The sequence below is a fragment of the Armigeres subalbatus genome, chromosome 3, assembly GCF_024139115.2.
Source record: "Armigeres subalbatus isolate Guangzhou_Male chromosome 3, GZ_Asu_2, whole genome shotgun sequence".
Lineage (NCBI taxonomy): Eukaryota > Metazoa > Arthropoda > Insecta > Diptera > Culicidae > Armigeres > Armigeres subalbatus.
The window spans coordinates 91,131,507-91,156,823 of record NC_085141.1 but is presented as its reverse complement, the minus strand read 5'-3'; the positions used below and the strand labels follow the sequence as shown (position 1 = coordinate 91,156,823).

General features: G+C 43.0%; 1 protein-coding gene across 9 annotated transcripts in view; it reads right to left on the bottom strand.

The window, feature by feature from the left end:
- LOC134219086 (putative transcription factor capicua) overlaps nucleotides 1-25,317 on the bottom strand; it is a 196,324-nt gene that overhangs the window by 18,889 nt on the left and 152,118 nt on the right. For 8 of the 9 annotated variants that reach the window (XM_062697770.1, XM_062697769.1, XM_062697776.1 and 5 more), the window contains exons 3-8: nucleotides 22,645-23,729; nucleotides 20,921-21,596; nucleotides 20,202-20,859; nucleotides 20,029-20,140; nucleotides 19,749-19,967; nucleotides 19,557-19,678 (exon numbers count right to left, since the gene is read on the bottom strand). In XM_062697770.1, the coding sequence (XP_062553754.1) occupies nucleotides 19,557-19,678; nucleotides 19,749-19,967; nucleotides 20,029-20,140; nucleotides 20,202-20,859; nucleotides 20,921-21,596; nucleotides 22,645-23,729 (2,872 nt within the window). The remainder of the gene's footprint in view (nucleotides 1-19,556; nucleotides 19,679-19,748; nucleotides 19,968-20,028; nucleotides 20,141-20,201; nucleotides 20,860-20,920; nucleotides 21,597-22,644; nucleotides 23,730-25,317) is intronic. The other variant, XM_062697771.1, reaches the window with a different exon arrangement.

Below are 25,317 nucleotides of genomic sequence, written 5' to 3'. Positions count from 1 at the left end.
GGAGGAGATAATGCCTGCTTTGAATGAACGCGTTTGCCTGGTATGAGGCGAACGGAAAAATCATGAATTATGTAAAAAAAATCTGTCTGTAACAGGGCAAGGAGAGGAAATATAATGAAGAGTTTGTAAGGGGGAAGACCAAGACTATGTTGAACATTCCTGGGTATATAAGTTGCATCATGTTAGCATCATGATACGCCAATTTGCAAAACGGTATTCCGGCACGGCAAATGCTGGGTAAATCCCTACCTCCTCGTGGCGCAGGCCGGGATACAAGTAACTTTAGGGAAGATCGGATAACCAACCCCGGTGGGAACTATGGTTGAATGCTGACAGGGAATGGGGGATTTGCTCTTCTCCGGAGGTGCAAATTTGATCGAGCGTATGTTCTTCATGTTAGGAGCGGCTCACAACAGCGTCTGTTCCCCATGTTAGGGGTGGCTAATCATCGTCTGAGTGCCAGCGAGAGACCCTAAGCTAAACTGTGCACACCATGTTGCATCGTGTAAGCATCGAGAAGGCAGCCCTTCAACGCGATGTGAGTAGCGCAACCCAGGTAAGGTAGCCTACCGAAGATTTTAAAGTTACCAAGAAAGGCAAAAGTAGAGCAAACGGTTGATTCAACGGCAACAGACCCTGCAAAGAATAAAGGACAACGATTGGAAAGTGGCAGTGGCAGTGTGGCGGCTGGAATCCAGTAAATACGGTGGCCCAGAACTTGCGAACGTGAATTCCTGGCAGTGGATCTCTTAACGAACACTTCAATTACCACACCTACTATAGCGGCGGCCACAGAGCAGAATGAGGAGTTGGCTTCATGGTGATCGGAAAGCAGATGGAGCGTGTTATTCGGTGGAAGCCGATAAGCGACCGCATTTGCGTATTGAGATTGAAGGGCAAATTCTTCAACTACATATAACCTGATCAGCATCTATGCTCCAACGAACGATAAGCCTGATGACGTGAAGGATGAGTTCTATGAGAGCCTTGATAAGACCTACGAAGAGTGCACAACACACGATGTAAAGATTGTCATCGGGGATGCAAATGCGCAGATCGGTAGAGAAAGTTTCGTTTGCCCTGTCATTGGTACGAAAGGCCTTCATTCCGCTACCAACGATAATGGCCTGCGACTTGTGACCTTTGCTGCTGCTAGAAGAATGGCAGTACCTGCTTCGCACGTAAGAATATTCGAAAACACACCTGGCAACACCCGAGTGGAGACACTTGCTGACATATAGACCACGTGCTGTTCTACGGACTACATTTCTTGGATGTTATAGATGTAAAGTCCTTCAGAGGTCCGAACATCGACTCGGATCACTATCTTGTAGTTGCAAAAATTCGTGCGCGACTTTCCAGCGTTACGAATTCACGAAACAACAGAACGATGCGTTTCAATATCCAACGCTTGTCAGTTGAAGGAGTTGCTGAACAGTACCACCAGAAGCTGGACTAGCGGATACGAGATGCCACCGGATCTGGCAACGTCAACAAATTGTGGGAACCCGACTAGAAGAGCATAACAGAAAATGAACACAATTTTAACATATTGTGATATTTATAACTTATTTTGATACAATTTTGTTCTTAGTAGCCATTATCTTTCAAATGTTCTAACAGGATTTTATCATAATATGATTAAAAAAATGCTCAACACCGAATTGCCCAACAGTAGGCAATTAAAATAGATGTAGCAAAGTATCCCAGCCATAGATATCACAACGCTATTATAATTTGATAAGGTTGCCTAATTTGTAAAGTTGTCAGTTTCATGTTCTTGAAAAATATTCTTGTTCAGACAAAACAAAAATCTCAAAACGACCTGTAAAAATGTCCAACTGAACAGAAACAATGTATTTTGTATCTGATTCTGTTATAAATTTCTAACAAAATATGTTATATTTATGATAAAATTGTAACAAAATTTAATAGTTTTTTGTTTCTAGTAGTGTAGTTCTTGATAGAAATTTAGATATTTTAACAACATCCTGCACCATGTTTCTAACAAATTTTGTTATAAAAATTTAGTATAACATAATAACATATGTTGATATAATTTTGATATGACCTTCTAGTCGGGAAAATATCAACGAAGCTGTGACTACAACAGCGCAGGAAGTGTTGGGCAGTGCACAGCGATGCCAACGAAATGGTTGGTTTGATGAGGAGTGCCAGCGAGTGACGGACGAGAAAAATGTTGCTAGGAGTCGAATGTTAGTGGCTCGTACTCGTTCCAACAGAGAGCGGTACAGTGTAGCAAGGGCAGAAAAGAAACCGCAGAAAAAAAGGCAACACGAAGAGAGTGTGATAGCTGAAGCGCAGGAGAACATGGATATAGAAACGATATGCGGAGGTTTTACGCAACTGTCAATGGCGCGCGGCATAAGACTGCGCCAGTGCCCGCCATGTGCAATGATCGAGAGGGGAATTTGCTGACAGACAAGACTATGGTTGCAGCCATGTGGAAGGAGCACTTCGAAGATTTGCTGAACGTTGAAAATGAAGGTGTATTAAGGTGGTTATACAACAAAGCCACAAATCGGCCATCTTGGAAACCACGTGCTTTTTCTAGTGATTTTTCAAGAGCACGAAATGAAAGAACCACAACGCCCATGGGTATGAAACATCCGTAGATCGTTTGCTTACTCATGCTAAACAATCGACTTTAATTTCAGCATTGTACGAAAATTATTTCGCTAGATTTGAACTTTTGATGTTACGAGTAGAAAACCTTGTGGTGAATTTGAAATTCACCACATGGCTTGATTGTATAATCACCTTAAGGAGCAGGATTGTCCCAGATAGACCACGTCCTATTCAACGGACGACATTTCTGTTATAGATGTAAGATCCTTCAGAGGTCCGAACATCGGCCCATTTTTTGCGCATTTTGGATGGAGTCAATGAAGTAAATTGTAAAAACGTAACTCAATCTTAGGCTGGGTTTCGAAGCCGACGACATGAATCTCCAAGCTCCAGAGCGCTGATTAATCAGGAAAGAAGCGGATACGAATTTGTTGGATCTGCTGAACCCTCTGACTGATTAGAGCTCTGTGTAAAGGTGAGATTCGGAAATGCCAAACGCAATGAAATCAGATCTCTATACAAAAACCCAACTTAATTCACCGAGTGGTGATACTGCCTTTCTCGCGTTTAGCCAAGACACCAACCTTAAATGGCGCTTATATAGTTCGATTCCATTTCCCTAATAACTTTTAAACGCAATGGTCGATCGTTATCAAATTCAATAGTGATCAACAAGGCTTTGTCTTCTGTCGAATGCAACTTGTTGTGAGAGAAAATTGGTTAATAATTACTATATATGAAAAAAGTGGCTAATGTTTTTCGGTTTCGTGCACACACACATACACATACACACGGACAGACATTTGTTCAGTTCGACTAGCTGAGTTGATTAGTATATAACATCATGGGTCTCCGAGACTTCTATAAAAAGTTCGATTTTGGAGTAAAATGATAGCCTTTCGGTACAATTTTGTTGTACGAGAAAGGCAAAAAAAGAAATTCGGAATTCCTAAGAAGAACCAAAATATGTTTGTTTGTTTTCAGTACCGATGCATGGCCAAAATCAGTATTATCCCACTTATTGTTGAGCCGAAACTGATTGAGGGGCGCGCCTTTGAGAGTTGGTATAAGCCACTTTTCGAATGGTATAAATAGCGCCAGCGGTACCTTAATCTAAAGAGGCCTTATATTAGGTTTGAGAAATTTATGAATAAAAATGACTACTTCATTTCCTCTCAATAGAAATGGAGCAGAAAGACATGCACTAAACAAATGACACGGGTATACTACAAAAGTTCAATGAAATGGACACAGTGGTTCATCCCGAACAAAAAAAAGGAGCAGGATGGACATAGTCGGCGACGGTCAAGCTGTGGAACCACCAACGCTGAATGAGGTTAAGAAGGCTCTAAACGAGCTGAAAAACAGTAAAGCTGCTGGGAAAGGTGAGACCCCGGTCGAGCTTCTCAAACACGGAAGTGAGCAGCTGTATCAATCAATCCACCACATTATCCAGAAAATATGTGAGGATGAAGAACTGCCTGCCGGCTGGTTAGATGGCCTCATATGCCCAATCTATAAAAAAGGACACATACTAGAGTGTGCCAATTACAGAGGGATCACCCTTCTGAACTCGGCGTACAAAATCCTGTCCCGTATCCTGTTTAACAGACTAAGACCGCTTGAGGAGTCTTTCGTCGGCGAATACCAGGCAGGTTTTCGTGAGGGCCGATCAACGACGGATCAGATGTTTAGCCTGCGAATGATCCTTGATAAATTCCGGGAGTACAACTTTTAGACACATCATCTGTTTATTGATTTCAAAGTACAGTACAATCAGTGAAGAGAAATGAGCTGTGGCAGATAATGTCCGAACATGGTTTTCCGGCGAAACTGATTAGACTGATATGTGCATCGCTGGATGACTCGAAATCAAGTACTCGGATTGCAGACGAAGCAGGGTTATGCACTTTCGAATTTATTGTTCAACATTGCACTCGAAGGCGCTATTAGGAGATCTGGCGTGCAGAGTAACGGCACTATCATCACACGGTCCCATATGCTCCTAGGCTTTGCAGACGACATCGACCTTATTGGAATCGATCGCAGAGCAGTAGTGGAGGTTTTTGTCCCACTGAAGAGGGAGACGGCGAGGATAGGCTTAACCATTAACTCTACCAAGACAAAGTACATGGTGGCAGAGGTAGTGCTTGATGGGGATGTGTTTGAAGTTGTTGAAGAATTTGTTTACCTTGGAACTCTTGTGACATATGACATTGACGTTTCCCGTGAAGTGAAAAGACGTATTGCTGCTGCGAATAAAAGGTCTTTTACGGATTACGTAACCAGCTTAGGTCCCGCAACATGCAGACGGAAACGAAATTTGCTCTATACAATACTCTGATTCTACCAGTGGACCTTTTTGGACATGAAGCATGAACATTAAAAGAGGCGGACCGGAGAGCTTTCGGGGTTTTCGAGCGAAAAGTGCTGGGTACAATACTCGGAGGGAAAATGGTGTGTGGCGCAGACGCATGAATCATGAGCTGTATCAAGTATACAAAAAAGAAAATATTGTGAATCGTGATGGAATCGGACCTGGGGACCCTAAACGTTGGGGGAAACTGGAGGAACATCGCCCAAGACCGACGATTATGGAGCTCTACAATACGCCAGGCATAGGTGTATCGACGCTCTAGCCAACCAGGTATCCAGGTAGGTATTCCGAAAAAATGGTACATTCCGCCAAAAATAATTAAGCAAAAAAGATGCAGTCCGTCAAATGTCGTACCGTAAAAAGTTACATACCGCCAAATGTTATTCCACGAAATATTTAGCATTAGCATTGTTACAGTGTAATTTGTAGATTGGACACTAGTAATACTGTAATATCCCGATTTTATTACCCCCTGGAAAAAATTTAGGGTGACAAAACGGTGAACGGTAATCCACGATATTCGCAACAACATTGATAGGAACTACTATCAAAAATATTGAAATCAAAGACTAACTTCTAAACACAATTCGGATATCATCCAACATTCATACGATAACTAAAATATTATTAGGATATAATATGTTTGGATCCCAAAGTATTACTTACTCCTCATATACTCATAAAAAAACATTAGCATCTTGAATTTATCCAATCAATTTAAGAAAATTCTAAAATAGCTATTTTTAAGAAAGGGAACATAAATTCGAAAGAACCGCGATTGTCGCGACTAGAAGAGCAAATCCGCGACTGTTGTAACAGCCCTTTAACGTACTAACATATCAGACAAAGTTTCAGAAAAAAAAAATCGCGTCGAAAGTCCTCCATACAAATTCTACTTCTGAAATGATTTTTTGACAAACTACAAAATATTGGAACTCAAATTACTATAATTGATTGAAACCATCCTTGGAGTTGTTATAATTTGGTAAAGCAATATATCTTTCACAGTGGCGATAAGGATGTGCATTTCATGTCAAATAAATGAATGGCAATTTGACACAAAGTTCACAATCGCATAAAAGTTCAATTCAATGAGTAGTTGAAAACGTAAAGTAGGAAGAATAAGGTAAATATTGAGACATTTAATGAATTCCATCAATATTAATTTAGCATCGAACTCACACAATTGTTGTCAACATTTTACGATAGTGTTAGGACCACTCAACATCGAGAGGCAATCTACCATTATACATATCTATAGGTTATTTGCCTTTTCGACTTGATCAATAGTTTTTGTAACAAGTTTGCTTATTGTTATAATAAATTTGGAAGATTTGTTTTGTTAAGGTTACCAAAGTATTGTCAAATCAAATAATTTAAGTTGCACAAGGGGGTTTGTCTTGTCGCCATTGCATTTCAAAATTGATATCGTCTATTTATGAAATAAATACACTAATACAAAAATTCTATCATTTCGCCAAAATATGCAGACTTCCAGAAAGATTTCACAATACATAAATTAATATGAACAAAAATTGTCCTTTAGAAGTTACATTACACAAAAAATTAAAGTGCGTGCGTTTTCAAAAAACTATCTATTGATGCACATTAGAAGTAACACTTTTGTAGATACTTACTCAAACACTTGACGTACAGTTCAGCGCCGGTTTGCAAATCATCCAAGCTCATATTCAAATAACTCATTTTGCTTAATACTAAAACTAATATTGAAAAAACCGTTACACTCAATTTTCTTCCAAAGTCTAATAGCAATTTCGCTATTAATTACTAAAGAAATCTAACAGAGGTGCGTAGTTACGAAACCGACGAGGTACCAGCCTCAACGAAATTCCATTTGTGAATAACGGTACCTGACTAACCAGCAAACGCGTGCTACTAACTGCTTCGAGGGCGATGATTCCCGGGCTCATTCGGCTACATCTATTTCGCTTCCGTTCTAAAAATCCTATCCCGAGCATAGAAGAGTGAGCGAGGCAAATACAATGCGTGCGCGGTTGCACCACCACCGTTGTTGCGAGTATAGATTCTTTTTAATGAAAAGGATGAATGCTTGGAATTTTACTACAGGTACCGAACAATGGTTTTGGATATCGAAGTGTCGATGTGGGTTACTGAAATAGTGCGCTGTTGCCAAACTTTACGCGTGTTCACGCTGATGGGTATCAGGATTGAGTGGTTTTGAAATAAAAGATCGACTTTTGTCATAAATTGCTTTGAGGATATGCAGTGACAATGTACTTTCATCAACTAGGTACAGTACATTTACACTGGGGTCGCTTTTTACGCAGATGGATTTCATCAATTTCTCGGCCTTATTTCCACAACTTTTTTAATATCTCATAATTTATCTTCTATTTTTTCATGGGGTCCCAAAAGACTGGGACGCCACTTTGACCATACTTTTGATCATAACTTTTGACGCCGTGGGCCGATTTCCGGAATTAATATAGTTTTACAAAGAGAAATAGCAGCACTTTACGCAACGAACCGTTGCGAACTCGGAATTCCAATTCAGAGAAATAACCGGAAGTGTAGGGTACACCTCATATATTTTCATATATCGAAGGTCATATTTTAACTGTAGTCAACTGTATTCTACTAAAAATAGCTCAAATCGACTATTAATAGATGATCGCCGGGAATCGATATCTGTGAATTAATAGACTTATATTGACAACTACGTCCAATATTCCGGGATCGGAATCACCGGTATCTGGTTCTGGAGGACCAATTCAAAATTTCAGAGAACCATACCATGCGACACATCAAAAAAGCACTGCCGCGACGAGATATGGTCAACGAAATTTCATACGAACCGTTTTGGGCACATGTGGCACACGCCACTATCTGGTTCAGGAGGACCAAATCAAAACCATACCATGTGACACATCACATTACATTTCCACGATGAGAAATGGTCAATGAAAATGTATACTCATCTCTTAAAACAAAATTCTCTGCTTTGCCAGGGTTTTTCAGGCGCTTTACATTAATTTCCAGCTAAACACAAACGTGGCATATATAGATTTTTGCAGCAAAATATTCAATTTAAACACGTGATTATTGCAAAAAAACATTATCAAAAGAAATTATTGGAGTTCACATTTTAAATTACATCATAAATCACTTAAGAAATTGTTGCTTAGCAAATATTTTTAGGAATTGTTTCAGCCGTTCAATAAAAAAAATCTTCAGTAATTCCATCGGAGATTCCACCAGGTATTCCTTCAAAAATTGCACAAGGGATTCCTTCGAAAAATCCTCTAGAAATGGATTCAAAAATTCTTTAATCAAATAATCCTAAGAGTTGCTTCGAATTTTCCCTCAGAAAAAACCTTCAGAACTCCTTTCATGATTTTATTCAAAATTTCCTAAAAGGATTTCTTCGAAAATTTCTCGAGAAAATCGCTAGGAAATATTTTCGTAAAATACTTTGGATATTTCTTCAGGTATTGAAAAAGGGTCTTCTAGAATTCCTTTAGGAATTTCTTCCGAAATTAATTAAAAAATTCCTTTGGAAAATTCTCAAGAAATTCCTTTAGATTTTAATTTGGTAATTTCTTTAAAGAAACTTTCCAGAAATTAGCTTAGAAATTCTTTCGGGTATTCCATTACGAGTTTCTTTTATCTATTTCCTCGGAAATGTTTAAAGGAATTCCTTTGAAAATTCCTACAGGAGATCCTTTGAAGAAAATTTTAGAAACTCGTTCGGAAATACCGTTGATGCAAAAGTATAATATTGCTAATGTCGCTCCCGTTCACCTGACCAGCATCTAGTTTGCTTGGACCTAGCAGCCAAAGTACCGATGCTATAAATGTCAAACCGATGTTGGTGATAAAACCAAACTTGCACTACAACATGATGAACAACAAGCGGCCAGGCTAACTTGAGTTTTTAAGTTGTTCGGTAGTCCTTCCCTTCATTAGGATCAAAGCTGCTAATTCCTCTGTGATTTGAAGATGATCCTCAATTCCACTTATAAAGACACCTGCATGTGCCATTGTTTTTTACATTACAAGCGGATGGCTTTTTAACATAACGTAGTTTTGGAATATTCTGCGAGAACTTTAACTCTACACCGACCGTGCTTTACGACAAATTTATACTACTGGAGGAGGCTTTTCCCTAGGGCACACGATATCGCCGATATGCATTTCCTAACAAGTTCTCCGTCCTAGAATGCTTTATCCGTATTGCCAAAATCTCATTAACAGCAAAACTGGCCGTACTGCATTATCCGCCTTCGTGCTTGCCATGATTTATTTTCGCCTTTCTCATATACAAAGTATACGTAAAGACTATATGTGCGTTCCAAAAACGAACTTTTTATAGGAGGCTCGGAGACCCATAGTGTTATATACCGATCGACTCAGCTCGACGAATCGAAGTGATGTCTGTGTGTGTGTGTGTGTAAGTGTTTTTTTATAGAGAGATGAAGGCAAATCTGCATACAGACACCTGAAATTATCACTCAGGGAGTGGGGTAGCCAGACCGCCGGACCCACTAAACCCACCCATGTTACAGAGGGTTACTTGAGTTACCCTCTCTTCTAATGCCCTGTCCCCCCGGGACTACCTTACAGTATTACTTCTGTGGGGGAAAGCAGTACTGAAAGTACTTCTCCCAAAACGACACCTTTCACAGTGCCTCTTTTCGATGTTCTATGTCTGAGCCCTTTGGCTCCCTTGTTGGTGTCAGCAAGCACACAAAAGCGTTGAGCCATTTAGCCCTTTATTTTTTCCTTGTGCTAGCTCTCAGCGTACTCGCAAGCTACGCAGATAGTCCCCGGCGGCGGATCTATCCTACTCCGACGGGGAGTTCCTTCGGCGGCGAAAGCTCCCCCGATACCGACGACCCGCATCCGTGGAAGGCATTACCAACACTACACTTTCACCTGGTTGGCATGTTCATAGATCCGCTCAAGTCCTACGCACATTCTCACTTCAACGGGTGACCGGACGGATGCCGAGGTCAGACCAAAGATTCCGGATGGAGATAGCTTCCGGTTCAGTGGTGCCCCGACGACCCGAAGCCGGTGCATTCGCGCGCCACGATCTACTCAACCGGTCCCCGCCGGTGGACCTAGCCTACTCCGATTAACCGATTTTCCATGCACTGCGCCTTTTAGCTTCTTGCTTAACCGATGAGCCATATAGCTCACGCATTGGTCGCGAACTACTCGGATAGTCCCCGGTGGTGGATCAATCCTACTCCGACGGGGAGTTCCATGACGTCGGAAGCTCCCCCGTAACCGACGACTCGTCTCAACGGGTGACCGGACGAGTGCCGAGGTGAATCCAAGGATTCCGGGTGGAGATAACTTCCGGTTCAATGATGCCCCGATGACCCGGAGCCGGTGCATTCACACGCCACGATCTACTCAGCCGGTCCCCGGCGGTCGGTGGGCCTAGCCTACTTCAATAACCGAGTTTCGATTGCCTTGAGTCATTCTGCTCTCACCTTATTCGTTGAGTCATTTAGCTTCCGCCTCGGTCTCGATCGCGAACGACTAGGATAGTCTCCGACGGCGGATCTAACCTGCTCTGACGAGAAGTTCCCCGAAAGCGGGAGCTCCTCCGAAACCGGCCGTTTCGTCACGTTCTGAGGCTACGCGCGGTACTTGGCGCTGGCGTTCCCATTCATTGTCGACATATATATTCACGACTTTCGCGGCGGAGTACTCATGGTCCGCTATCCGTAAAGGTTGCCTGCTGCTGCTCTATTCGCCAACTTCGTTGTAGGATGTCGGCTATCCTAAACGTCGCTCTTGCGACCGCTCTCCACTGTTCTGAGTTCTGGCACATTTTTCTGACGATGTTATCGGTGGCCTCTCCGTTTCGAACCGGGGGCATGTGAACAGGATGTGTCCAGCCGTTTCTGTCACGTCTGGTCATTGCGGACAGGCGGGAGAAGCCGCGTGTCCGAACCTGTGTAGGTACCACTTAAAGCATCCGTGGCCTGTTAAGAAAGAACTGGGTCAAGCCAAAGTTTAGCTCTCCATGAGGACTGTTAATCCATGCCGACACACTTGAGACTAGGCGATGGGTCCACCTTCCCTTTGCCGAGGTGTCCCACTCTCTCTGCCATTTGGCTACCGTTGCTGCCTTGATATTCCTTCGAGTTATCGGTGCCCCTGAGGGCGTAGCACTCCTCGTCTTCCTCCACCACCAGTTTGATAGGCATCATGCCCGCGAGTACACATGCCGCTTCGCGAGATACGGTGCGATATGCGCTGATGACTCTCAGGCACATTAGCCTATGAGTACTCTCCAGCTTTCGCACGTTGCAGTTTACACTCAACGCCGATCCCCAGGCTGGACCTCCGTATCGTAGTATTGAAACCGCCACGTTTGCCAGCAACCTGCGCCTGCGAGTTGTTCGACATCATCCTCGACAGTGCCGCTACCGACGCGCACTTGCAGGCGTAGTCGACGTGACTTTTGAAGCTCAACTTACCGTCGAGCATCACCTCCAATTGTTTCAGAGATCTCTTGGAGGTTCTATTTTTAGCTTCTCCCCCTTCTAGAGCAGGGTGGGGTTTCGAACCACCATAGAAATATTGCTTGTCTTCAAAAACCTTCACATGCCAAATTAGGTTACATTTGCTTGATAAGTTCTCGAGTTATGCAGAAATGTATTTCATTTGAATGGGAGCGGTCTCGAACCGAATTTCGATAAAATATTTTTGGCCGTAAACCTGTGAAATAAGAGTGGAGCCTCAAGTTTTAAGAAATCGTAGTGCGGGGAACTGGACAACACGGGGAGCCAAAGAAATTTTCATCAGGTCCAGAGGGACAGTCCAGCTGATTCGTTTTTGTCAAAAGCCGTTCCTGTCGACGTATATGTGCAAATTCAGTGTTGCCCCTTATAGAAATGTGGAGCTGAACGCTGTAGAGAGGGCGCCCTTCTGCTGCTGACCTGTGCTGATGCGAATGATCTGGGAGGCGCGGCAAGCAGACCATGTTCACAGTCGATTGGCCAACATGCGATTTCGGCGGTGGACACCTCCACTCCATTGAGGTGTCTTTCCAGTCTGCTGTTTTGGTGAGGTCGAATCTATTTAACGAAATATGTCTTCTATTGGTTTTTGTTTGGGATTTTCAGTTACTGACAGTGGTTTTCCTTTGAATTTTCTTTTAACTAATGTACTGTGTTTACTCGTTGTAGCTATTTAGAACTAGCTAGAACACAAAACAAATATCAAAGCGAATAATCACAACCTAAGTGACCATGAGGTTGAGGCCCGGTTGATTGCGTGTTTGGGGAATATTTGTGGCCTGCGCTGACTGTAAAACAGTAATTGAGTTAAAGGCGGGATATGATCGCATTTCGATTACATCTCATAACTATAAAACAAATATAATAAGAGCCTTTTCCTCTTTGATTTTACTTTTATGGTGGATTATTATTTTGCATAGGTCTTGGATTTGCTTTAGATATGCAGATGATTGTGCTTCAGCCTCGTGGTTACTTGGGAAGTGCCTATTTCGACACAATCGCGTAGCGCAAATACATCCTGTTTTGTAAACATACAACTATTCTTATTTTTGTCCATATAGCCGTCAGTATTGTAAATCATTTTTGCGAGTACTTGTGAGTCAAGTCAAGCGAGGAAATTGATGCCTTTTATGTAATTGTCAAATTTCAATCAGCACCAAGCACTCGCCAGAAAACATTAAAGCATATTTTCTATGGCAGCTTTTCAAAGATCGTCGATAAAATTAAGCTGGTTTGTTTGTGCTTTAAATGTCAATATACTGTCGTGAGTCGTATATTTGTCCCATCTTTGGTAGGTTTCCTATTCATATGGGACAGATATGTGATTCACGGCAGTATAGGCACAATAAACAATTTTTCTGAAACAATGTTTTTTAATTTTGACCCAAAATAGAACCTTCTTAGGCAACGCTTATTATTTTTGACTATATAATTATTTGAATTTGAAATATTCAAATATGGTATGTATGATCGGGTACAATCTGGAAACATTGCCAAACATTTGTAATGACAATACTATACTTAGTAATATCAAAATTCCGTACGTAACAAATTACATTTTGTTATATCTTACTTCACGTAGGAAGGAAGTTATGTATTAAAGAAATTGAATGAATTTACGTTTCTATTACGTTTCATTTCAACATATTTCATTCAACGGACGTTACTACCAACATAATTTGAATAAAAAGCACAATCGTCATTCCAAAAATCAAGGTCAGATCAAATTTTAAGCATCCCTATTATGCAAAAGGTGATAATACGGTGCCTGATTGAACCACCATATAATACAAGGTGTAGGAAGCTAGAGAAAATATTTACAAGCATATTGCCTTCAGTGAACTTGTTAACCCTTAAATGCGCTATATTGTTTTAAACAAACCGAGAGTACGTTTAATGTGAATTAATTTAATGGTTATTTACGTTAAAAATATTTCCGACGAATCGCCTTGCGCCTTTAAGCCTATTGCGCCTATACAGGAAACATGTCTGATAATGAACTATGATGGTGCTATGATGTCCTAGGATCTGTAGCATTTATTACATTCTTCATATATAATTTTCTTCATGCGAAATTGATAAAACTTACTATTTTCATTTAATTAATTGTATTCATTACATGTAGATTCATCACGCACAATATTTTGTATATGATTTTTTTTTTGTATATGAATTCTATTTTGACTGCATTGTGGAACGAATGAAATAAGCCAATGTATTTGGATGTATTTTGGACCACCAAGAGGAGCACTCAGTGGTCCAAAATATGAGCCGTCGAACTGGTGGTCTAAAGTGCCTCCCTTACCCTAATTGGAATAGTGCTTGAAAGATCGTGTTTAAGTGCGCGTCGATTCGGTTCAAGTTACACGTTTCTCGGTATGCAAAAGTTACCAAGCTTACATTGTGCGAGATTTCCTCTTAATTGCGGGACAATCCAGGTAATAAATGAAAGTTGATACAGTTCTTGAGTGTGCGTCGGTTTGGTCGTAGAAGGGCGATCGTCACTATGCAGAAGCCACCGGGCCTGCATTATATTAGTTCTTTCTGTTTTTTTTTTGACGCTAAAGTTACCATGAAGGTAAAAGAGTTTTTTTAAATAGAGTTTACTTAAAAAGTAGAACGGTCTCGAGGCCACAGATTTTTGTTCTGCTTTCTGCGGTAAGTTATTCAAATTAATAAGTGTGCGATCGGACGTGTTTTTTTTAAAGAACGGTCTCGAGATCACGGAATTTTTGTTCTACTTAGTGCGGTCAGTAATTGAACTAATTAGTGCGCGATAGTCAAACTACACGTTATACACAGCATGCCGTTTACCAAGACGAACCCCGCTACATTCCCTACCCTATATTTTCCAACATCCCAGTGATTTCTCGTGGAAGTGCAGATGACTCGTCGGCTTTCATCAAAGCGAGTATCACGTCAACATTTTCATATTATTATTATTATTATTTAATCAGACTAAGGACGAAGTGGCCTGTGCGGTATATAAGAGTCTTCTCCATTCGGCTCGGTCCATGGCTACACGTCGCCAACCACGCAGTCTACGGAGGGTCCGCAAGTCATCTTCCACCTGATCGATCCACCTTGCCCGCTGCGCACCTCGCCTTCTTGTGCCCGTCGGATCGTTGTCGAGAACCATTTTCACCGGGTTACTGTCCGACATTCTGGCTACGTGCCCGGCCCATCGCAGTCGTCCGATTTTCGCGGTGTGAACGATGGATGGTTCGCCCAACAGCTGATGCAATTCGTGGTTCATTCGCCTCCTCCACGTACCGTCCGCCATCTGCACCCCACCATAGATGGTACGCAGCACTTTCCTTTCGAAAACTCCAAGTGCGCGTTGGTCCTCCACGAGCATCGTCCAGGTCTCGTGTCCGTAGAGGACTACCGGTCTAATTAGCGTTTTGTAGATTGTCAGTTTGGTACGGCGGCGAACTCTATTCGATCGGAGCGTCTTGCGGAGTCCAAAGTGCGATTTCCAGCCACTATACGTCTCCGAATTTATCTGCTGGTGTCATTTTCGGCAGTCACCAGTGAGCCCAAGTACACAAATTCTTCTACCACCTCGATTTCGTCACCACCGATGCAAACTCGCGGTGGGTGGCTCTGATTGTCTTCTCTTGAACCTCTTCCTATCATGTACTTCGTCTTCGACGTGTTGATGACTAGTCCGATCCGCTTAGCTTCCTCTTCAGTCTGATGTAGGCTTCCTCCATCTTCTAAAAAGTTACGTGCCATAATATCTATGTCGTCGGCGAAACCAAATAGCTGGACGGACTTATTGAAAATTGTACCACTCGTGTTAATCCCTGCTCTTCGTATTACCCCTTCCAAAGCGATGTTGAATAGCAAACACGAAAGACCATCACCTTGCCGTAACCCTCTGCGGGTTTCGAAGGGACTCGAGAATGCCCTGAAACTCGAACTACGCACATCACCCGATCCATCGTCGCTTTGATCAACCGTGTCAGTTTATCCGGAAAACCGTGTTCGTGCATTAGCTGCCATAGCTGGTCCCGATCGATTGTATCATATGCGGCTTTGAAGTCGATGAATAGATGATGTGTGGGCACGTTGTATTCGCGGCATTTCTGCGGTACTTGGCGAATGGCGAACACCTGGTCCGTGGTGGAGCGATCGCCCATAAAACCCGCCTGGTACTGCCCCACGAACTCCCTTGCAGTTGGTGCTAGTCGACGGCATAAAATTTGGGAGAGTACCTTGTAGGCGGCGTTCAGCAATGTGATTGCGCGGTAGTTGCTACAATCCAGCTTATCGCCCTTTTGTAGATGGGACACGACACCTTCCATCCACTCTTGTGGCAAAACTTCCTTCTCCCAAATCTTGGTAATGACCCAGTGCAGCGCTTTAGCCAGTGCCTCACCACCGTGTTTAAAAAGCTCTCCTGGTAGTTGGTCAACCCCAGGGGCTTTGTTGTTCTTCAGCCGGCCAATCTCCTCCTGGATTTCCTGGAGATCCGGAGCCGGTAGAATTATATCCTGCGCGCGTTCTCCCAGGTCCATCACCATACCGCCATCTTCGTCTGCCACATCGCCATTCAGGTGTTCTTCGTAGTGCTGCCGCCACCTTTGGATCACCTCACGCTCGTTCGTAAGAAGGTTCCCGTTTATGTCCTTACACATATCAGGCTGTGGCACGTGGCCCTTACGTGAACGGTTTAACTTCTCATAGAACTTTCGTGTGTTATTAGCGCGGTACAGTTGCTCCGTTTCTTCACGGTCTCGATCTTCCTGCTGGCGCTTTTTCCTCCGGAAAATCGAGTTTTGTCTGTTCCGCGCCTGTTTATATCGTGCCTCGTTCGCCCTCGTGCGGTGTTGCAGCAATCTCGCCCATGCTGCATTCTTCTCTTCCCCTAACTGCTCACATTCGCCGTCATACCAGTCGTTTCTCTGATCCGGGGGCACCGTGCCAAGTGCAGCGGTTGCGGTGCTACCAATGGCGGATCGAATATCTCTCCAGCCATCTTCAAGAGACGCTGCGCCTAGCTGCTCTTCCGTTGGAAGTGCCACTTCCAACTGCTGCGCGTATTCTTGGGCTAGTCTACCGTCTTGTAGCCGCCCAATGTTAAGCCGCGGCGTCCGACTTCGACGCGTGTTGTACACCGTCGAGAGTTTTGAGCGCAGGCATACTGCAACGAGGTGGTGGTCGGATTCAATATTCGCACTGCGGTAAGTGCGGACGTTCGTGATGTCGGAGAAGAATTTACCGTCGATTAGAACGTGGTCGATTTGGTTTTCCGTTTCTTGGTTAGGTGATCTCCATGTGGCCTTGTGGATATTTTTGCGGGGAAAGAAGGGAGGCTGCGAAGTTTATGCATCGTTGGCCGTTGTCATTCGATACGGTGTGCAGACTATCCGGTCCGATGACCGGTCTATACATTCCTCCTTCCTACCTGTGCGTTCATGTCACCGATGACGATTTTAACGTCCCGCAGTGGGCATCCATCCGTATGTCTGCTCCAGCTGTGCGTAGAACGCTTCTTTCTCGTCGTCAGGTCTCCCTTCGTGTGGGCAGTGCACGTTGATGATGCTATAGTTGAAGAAACGGCCTTTAATCCTCAGCTTGCACATCCTTGCGTTGATTGGCTGCCACCCAATCACGCGTTGGCGCATCTTACCCAGCACTATGAAGCCGGTTCCCAGCTCGTTGGTGGTGCCACAGCTTTGGTAGAAGGTAGCCGCTCGATGCCCGCTTTTCCACACTTTCTGTCCTGTCCAGCAAATCTCCTGCAGCGCCACGACGTCGAAGTTGCAGGGGATGTAATTCATCGTAGATCATCCTGTCGCAACCTGCGAAACCTAGCGACTTGCAATTCCATGTTCCCAAGCTTCCAATCGATCGTGATCCTGTATTCGTCGCCTGGGTCTTTGCCGATTATATCGAGTCGCATTATCTCTTATATTGTTCGTAATGATTGGTTTCTAGGCGGCTTATTGGGTCAGCGCAAACCTCCTGTCTCGTCGGAGGGCCGTCGTGTCAGGGCTGTTTAGCGTCCACCTAACACCAGGACTTGGGCTTGTGCTTTGAGCGGCACACGGTCGCTTTGGTGGGGCCTACTTGCGGATACATGCAGCTTTTTATAGAGGTTTAACAGGGCCCACTGTCAAACCCCACCACATCCTAGGCAAGCCCCACAACTCGCAGATGGCCTGGGGAGGGATCGTCAAGCCCTTGGACATAGTCCCTGCTGCTCGCTGCTGTCAACATTTTTCCCTACCCATTCCTTAATTGACCTGCATTCGGACACGGCCGGCGCTGGTATTGCTTTTATTGGGTCACCAGTTTTTACACATTGAGGATGATGTTAGTTCCAAACATCATCTGTTGGTTCTCTGTGTAATTACAGCTGGCCTGGCAATAACGGAGTAGCAACCGTGGGCGGTCAATCATGCTCATGCTCATGCTCATGCTATATGGGAGCGGTCTCGAACCATCTTAAGAACCTTCCTCGGTTCCAAAAATCTCTGCCTTCAAATTTTCACACCGATCGGTTCAATAGTTTCCGAGTCAATAAGTATAGATAACAAAAAGCAGCTTCTCGAACCAGATGGAAAAGCATGCGGGTTGGTTATGAAGTATTTTTTCTTACACGCCACGGGCCACAAAAAGTTATGCCGAGGGCCGTACGTTGGGCAGCCCTGCTTTAGTCTGTGCATTTTCTCATAGATTGGGCATATAAGACCATCACTCCATCCGCCAGACAGTTCTTCATTCTCTCATATTTTCTGGATAATGTGGTGGATCGATTGATGCAGATGCTCGCTCACTCTTGTGTTTGAGAAGCTCGATATGGGATCTAATATCCTTCCAAGCAGCTTTACTGTTTTCAGCTTGTTTAGAGCCTTCTTCACCTCGTCCAGCGTTTGTGGTTCCACAGCTTGCCCGTCGCCGACTATGTCCGTCCATGCTGCTCCTTAACACACCTTCATTTTCATCGTTCAACAAATCTTCAAATTGCTTCTTCAACCACTTTTATATGGAGCTCCATACAAGTAGAGTAACTTTATAATTATTTCCAACTAAAACGTGCCTTTTTAGTAAACATGCATAAAAAAGCATCATTATTTGAGAATTTTAGTCATTTTAGATTAGGATGCCAAATATTGTATTGTATAAAAATTATTGTATTGTATAACTCATTTCAAGTGTTCAAACAATAATAGACTCTATCATACCAATTCCAAACTGCCCAATCATCTATCGTGTATATAAACACAACCATTACTCTTCCTACAAAAAACTATCCTCTAATAAATAGGTTCCATAACTGTTGCTAGAGCCGGAAATGGACAATACACCGCTCCATACTCTCCTCAACTATCATCAATTTTCTCACAAGTTTAATACCCGGAAACTGAACTGTTTCAACCCCTTATGGGTCAAAGGCAGAAGACGGGACGCTCGAGCCTACCGGTCAGTGAATGGAAAGGTTCGTTGTGATAGAGGGAATATCATAAAGCCCGGATAACTTGGAGTAAGTCTTCCACGAGTCGAGTTCACATTGATTTTATTAGTATAGTACTCGTCACGTTGAAAATGTACAAGCCAGCAGTGTGAACATATTGCCTAGTTTTATTCAATCGGATTAACCACGGCCCAGGGATGCGTTGAGTATAACAAGAATGTCAAAAATTGGGTTATTAAGCCAAAGTACGATTTAAATCAAAACAATCCACTTTTGAGTAGTTTTGGATTTCCATGTAGGCAACAATTCTTGTGTGGAATCAGTAACCAAATACCAAACTTTGATATCGATAAAGTCTCTACTCTATCATTCCAGTTACCCTCAATCTGGATGGTTCAACACTTATTTGAGGAATACCCACCGCATTATATTAGGGGAAACCGCCAAATGTTGAACGGCTAATTTCGTCGCTTATTGTTGAACTCCCATAAGAAATGCACGTACGTTCAACAATAGGCGTAGAAATTAGCCGTTCAACATTTGACGAATTACCCTATTAGAGCTCAAGTTCGTAGAAAGTTTTTTGATTCAATAGTTCAATGCGAATTTGCTGCATAGAACATTATAAAAATTCTGGACTTACCTAACATGTTGGCCACATCCGTCTCCGTTTCATCAAACCGTCCGGTCACCCGGTAGTTTGGCGACGTTTCAGAATCCCGAGAAGTGTCCTCGTCCAGCTGCGTTTTGCTGCTGGATCGACTGCTACAATGAACGTTGTTTTCACAAATGCGTAAACAAATACAAATCATGTAACTGCAGCTCAATAGCTTACCTAGCAAAATGATTAGCCGTTGAACCGGCCGACGATCGCAGGGCGTTGCCTTTTTGACTGAGATGCCGCGAGCAGTATCCGCGTCGTTGAGATTCTTTCGAGCAGGACTCGTTCGAGCATAACCGTCGCCACTGTTTGCCGTTGAACTTTTTCCGTATACCGTTAGGGGTGGACACTACGTCACCCTTCTTAAAGCGATGCGGCGTTGTCGCCTGAGATCTGTTCGTTTGAGGCGATAATTAGCGGAATTGACAGCAATTAACAGTTTCGGGTGACTTACCTTGGAGTTGCTGGTTGAGATCTGGGAGTACTTCGCTGGTCTAGCAAGCTAGATGTACTACCACGACTTTGCATGCTGCTTCTTTTACTACTGCCTGAGTATTTTTCATTATCTGAAAATGATTTGATATTAGTTTGGGTGCATAGGCGAGACAGTAAAGCAATATTATTTACCACCATCCATCGGGAAGTTGATCTCTCCTCGCCGCAGTTCGTCGTCGCTTTCATAGTCGTAGAAGTTTCGATTTGCGTTGTGCAAATCGTCTGGACTGCCAGACGTTAATACTGAACTAGGCCCACCAGGCGCCATCAGTTCGTTCCCACCTTGCTGTTGTTGGGATAGGTGATGAGCCTGGTAGTGATTATTCGCTACCAGTGTCGTCGGTTGACCGTCGAACCCACCGGATACAGACTGACCTGCTGCCATTGGCGAAGTGGCCGCCGTTCGATAATGTTCTTCGTTCACATGAAGCGTCGGAAGAATTTGGTGGAATTGTAATGGCACATGTGATTGTTGTTGTTGCTGCTGCGGCTGCTGCTGTTGAGAATCGTAACGTGCAGCAGCCGCCACACCACGACCTTGTGTGATGCTGATGGCTTTGTACGGGGTATTACTTGCACTAACTGGCGGTACAGTACTTTGGCTGTACATGATGGCATTGGATGGAACCTGAGACATGTCCGAATTGTGATAGTTCACTGCACCAGGCCTACTGACTGGTGTTTGTTGTGATCGGTTCCGCGCATTCTCCACAGCTTCTACCATGTCTTTCATTTCTTCCCACCAGGGTGGTTTAAGTAGCCGAATATCAGCCCTCTTCACCAACTTAATCTGTGAAATATAACGAATTTGAAAAGTACATAACAAAAAAATAGCTGACCCGTATACAAACCTCTTGCGCACCTCCATTGGGTCCAATAAATTGGACCGCAAATTTCTTAGTGCTATTATGCATTTCTTTTACCACAGCCTCGACAAAAACGTTACCAGAGGGAAATGCTGGGACAGTTTTCAGTCGCACACATACCCTGCTCCCGGGGCCGACATCCGCTGCGGAAGGAGAAGCATCGTCGATGATGTCGTAGCGACCCGCGCTAAACACATCGTCGTACTTCTGTTGGCTTCCCTCGGGGTAGTCGAACACTACCACGACTGTGCTGGGCGATGGTATGGCCCGAATCAATCCAGACTCGTATAAGTCTTTTCGCCTGGCCAACACTCGACAGTTGGACCAGTCGTTAAGATCGATCAAGCTTGAAGGTGCCGCTGCCCCGCACGGCATCGCAGAAGTGGATGACGCCGACGACGATGGTGGCGGTGGTGGTGGTCCGGAGGACGAGGTAGTAACGTTACTTGAGATCAAACCGGCGACTGGCGGTGTACTGCTTGTGTGATGCGATCCCGTTTCCGGTGGGGTATTGCTAGAGGATGGAGTATGCTGCAGTGGGGTTGACTGAAGAGACTGTTGCTGTAGCGAGGATGGTGACCCCACGACCTGTTGCTGGGATTGCTGAAGCATTATTGAAGACGGAGGTGTTACAGCCGGCTTATAGATGCTGATGGGTGAGCTGCAGAAATTGAACCATATGTAGTTTTTTAAATAAATAGATAAGTTAAAGTGTGGAGGTAATATACGAATATAAGAGTGGAAGAGACATTACTTAGCCTAGATGTAAAATTTACGTCTACAAACCAAGAAAATGGCTTCGATTTCTAGCTTGACCCTTGTTGTTATCATGATATACGTATGCAAAAATGGAAACTTGGCTTAGAAACCTCACATTTTATTAAAGGTGTTTAGTGTTTTATAAAAAAAAATAAGCTGGGAGGCGGCAATTTTGGTCATCCGAGATGAAAACTGTAAAAAAGCAAATGTGACAAAAGCGCTACAGAGTCATTTGGATTTATACCGATCCTACCTCGAGACGAAGAATAAAACAGATTTATAAAATTTAATGTTTCCCTAATGACCCGGAACGGACAGACGGAAGCACTTCTATTTCGAGTAATTTTTCAATTAATCAAATCTGAACAATTTCATAAACCAAAATTATAGTTCTCTTTAATGGCCGTAAGTTCATCCATAATACTTTCACGAGTAGATGCATATCAAACCACAAACTTACTAGGAAGAAAACATTCAGACGGCAGAATTAAATCGCTTGAGAATGTAAATCTGTTGTGAAACTGACTGCTCATATGAGTGGAGAAGCTGCCTCCAATACACAAACACAATAATTATGAGCATTTACTTGCACGTAGTCAGGTCGCAAACAAGCCAAAGCGTAAAAGCATCACCGGCCGGGCGATCTTCTGCATTTTGTAGGGGATGGACCTATGAATGATTCATTTATTTGAACTAACTCGTCGAAGTCGCCTTCGTCCTCTGATCAGATCTGCCTTCTACTCTAAGCGAACGTTTATGGGTGGTGACTTGCTAACAGCAAAACCTGACGGGTTTATTTAAATGAGAAAAATACACACATCGCTTTAAAATGAAAAACAATTTGAAAAAAGTGTTTTGAGTCGTTGTTTCTACATTGTAAACAAACTCCATGGAGCATCAGCGTATTTGATGTTGAAAAGAGAATGATTACAATAACTAATCCAACTTACCCATAGGAAGTGCTGGTGTAGATTTTCTTATTGCTGTAGTACCCATCGGCAGTTTGCTGTATCCTAATGGTTTGCTGTTGTTGTTGTTGTTGCGGCCTTGCCGGATCTGAAGAGAGTCTTTGCTGTTGCAGAATTTCAAAGCTCTGCTGTGGATGGAGCCTTGCTCCCCCCATAGTACCGTTGTTGCTGTTGTTACTGGGACTACTGCAGCCTAAATGCTCGTTCATCACCACCGATTGCGAATGATGTTGCTGTGCCATTGAAGTAACCGTTATTATTGCACCTAGATTGTTACCGCTACAACTGCTGTAGGCCACCGAAGGGGACGCCGAAGAACCCGACGGTGGCCTACTGATTAGGAGTTCCGAATGACTCGATGCCGCCGGAAAAGCCTCGCTCGCATCCAGCGCAGTGTGTTCGTTTCCTACACTAACGTTGTTGTTACTATTACTACTATTATTTACATTACTGTTACTATTATTGCTCCCGTTTAACAATGATGTTCCTCCCGTGTCGACGGGTTGCGATGGCGGCCCGGAGGAACCAGCACTGCCCCGGTGGGATTCCATCTCCTCGAGTTCTGCCAGATCAAATTTGCGCTTTTTCGGATGCTGGCGGGGTTGATTTGTACTTCCGTTGCTTGTGTTGGCTGCGGCTGCTGCAGCAGCTGCCGCAGCCGCCGCCGCTGCCACCGATACTGCAGAAGATGTTGTCGTCGCTGCCGCGGAACTGTGAATAGCCGTCGAGGAGCTACCGGTGTTGACCTGTGACATCATCTTGTAGCCCTCGCTGCCGATGCAGTCGCTATCGAATTGACGATAATCGTGATGGTGTTGCTGTTGCTTCTGATGTTGGCGGTGATGATTGGCACTTTCACTACTAGCACTGTTACAGTAGGGCTGTTGCTGACCTTTCACATTGCTGTTACCGATAGCGACGCTGTTGGTGGCGTTGAAGACAGTACCGGGACTGCCTCCGGATCCATAGCCGCCAACCGGTGCCACAACGTACAGCTGCTGCCGGACCGCCGCCGACGATTGTTGATAGTTTACCGCGCCAACGCTGCTGATGACAGAGGCCGGGATCTGGAAGTGATTGGAGAAATAGATCAGGTCAGATATGTTGCAAAATGAAAAGTTGATTTGAAATAGGGTATGACGGGGCAAGATGAGCACCCTAAGAATGATACTTAATACCTTGTTAGCAAGCACGCTTACGCTTTACAACAGTTCTTTTTTGTTGCATCTTATCTACGCTTTACAACAGTTCTTTTTTGTTGCATCTTATCTAAAACTCTGTTTTTGACTGGTTCAAATATACTACGAGGCACTAAACTAAAAAATATTAGAATTAGTGAAACAATATTAACAAAAATAGTAGCTTTTAATGCGCATTGGCAACATTAAATCAATAAAATTGTTTTTGGGATCGAGAAGTTATTATTTCTTATTAATACCATCAAAATCACATTGATTAATAAAAATCAGTTTGAAATTTCAGTAAATTTGATAATATACATACGTTACTCAACAGATTCAGCGCATGATAAATTACAATTGTAGGTTGTGCAAAAGAGTTTTGTGTATTATTTGAATGTTTTAAACAGGGGTGCTCATCTTGCCCTATTTGAGATAAATTATTTAAATCTTATTAATCATGGTCAAATACTTCACTGTGAATATTTTAAATGGCCATCATTTTCTTTGGAGACATATAAAATGTGTAGTAAGTCAAGATAAACATAGAAAAACGTTTGTTTTGAAAAACTATATTTTTAAATGCTGATTTCTTATAAGAAAATCCAAATTTTCACCAACTTTGCTAATTTATCTGTATTTCTGATTCATTTTATTTTTATAATATCTTCTGTCTCAGTCAATTCTTTAACATACTTAACATCAGCTTTTCCGAAGAACCCATAATCTTTCATGGCTTTACCCAACAAACATTGGAAGCTGGTAAAGCTCTTATTTAATAAAAATATATTTTCTTCAGCTTATTCAGCTTGAATTGCTTGTTGAGTAACTATTTTAAAAATCGGAAGTTGACCTCATGACCTAAATTAAAGAATTGATAAAACGAATAAAAGTTTTGACGGAAATAGTTTATTTGTTTTATCATCACTTAATATTACGTTGGGCATGTACCAATATTGTCCTCCAACAACTTCATGTGATTTATTGCTTTTTTCTTGTCCTCTATTTTCACTTCGTGAGACTTTTTGTACAGTGACTAGGTGTTTCGGGTGGGTGTAGTGAATTATATTAATTGCAGTGGCGTCGCGTAACCTCACTTTTTACCTGTGCACTGATACAAAAAATGAAAATTTGGATATTTCTAAAGCCCGAATGGAAAATAAAATGATCAGAGTCGTTTAAACTAGTCGAAATCTAGTTATTCTATACATTTTCGCACGAAAATTCCTTAAATTTAAGTCCAGTGCACAGGTAGATTGAGGTTAGGGAAACGCCACTGATTAATTGATTTGTTTATTTTTTCATACTGTTACACATCCTGATCATTTTATGGCACCGCACTTCATTTTTTATTTATGCAAATCTTCCCTCAATCATTATGTTAATTAGGACTAAACACTGTTCATTATTCTAAAACAATTCTCCACTACAGCGTGATTACACCAGTATCATGTAATAGAATCAAGAAGTGGGCCAC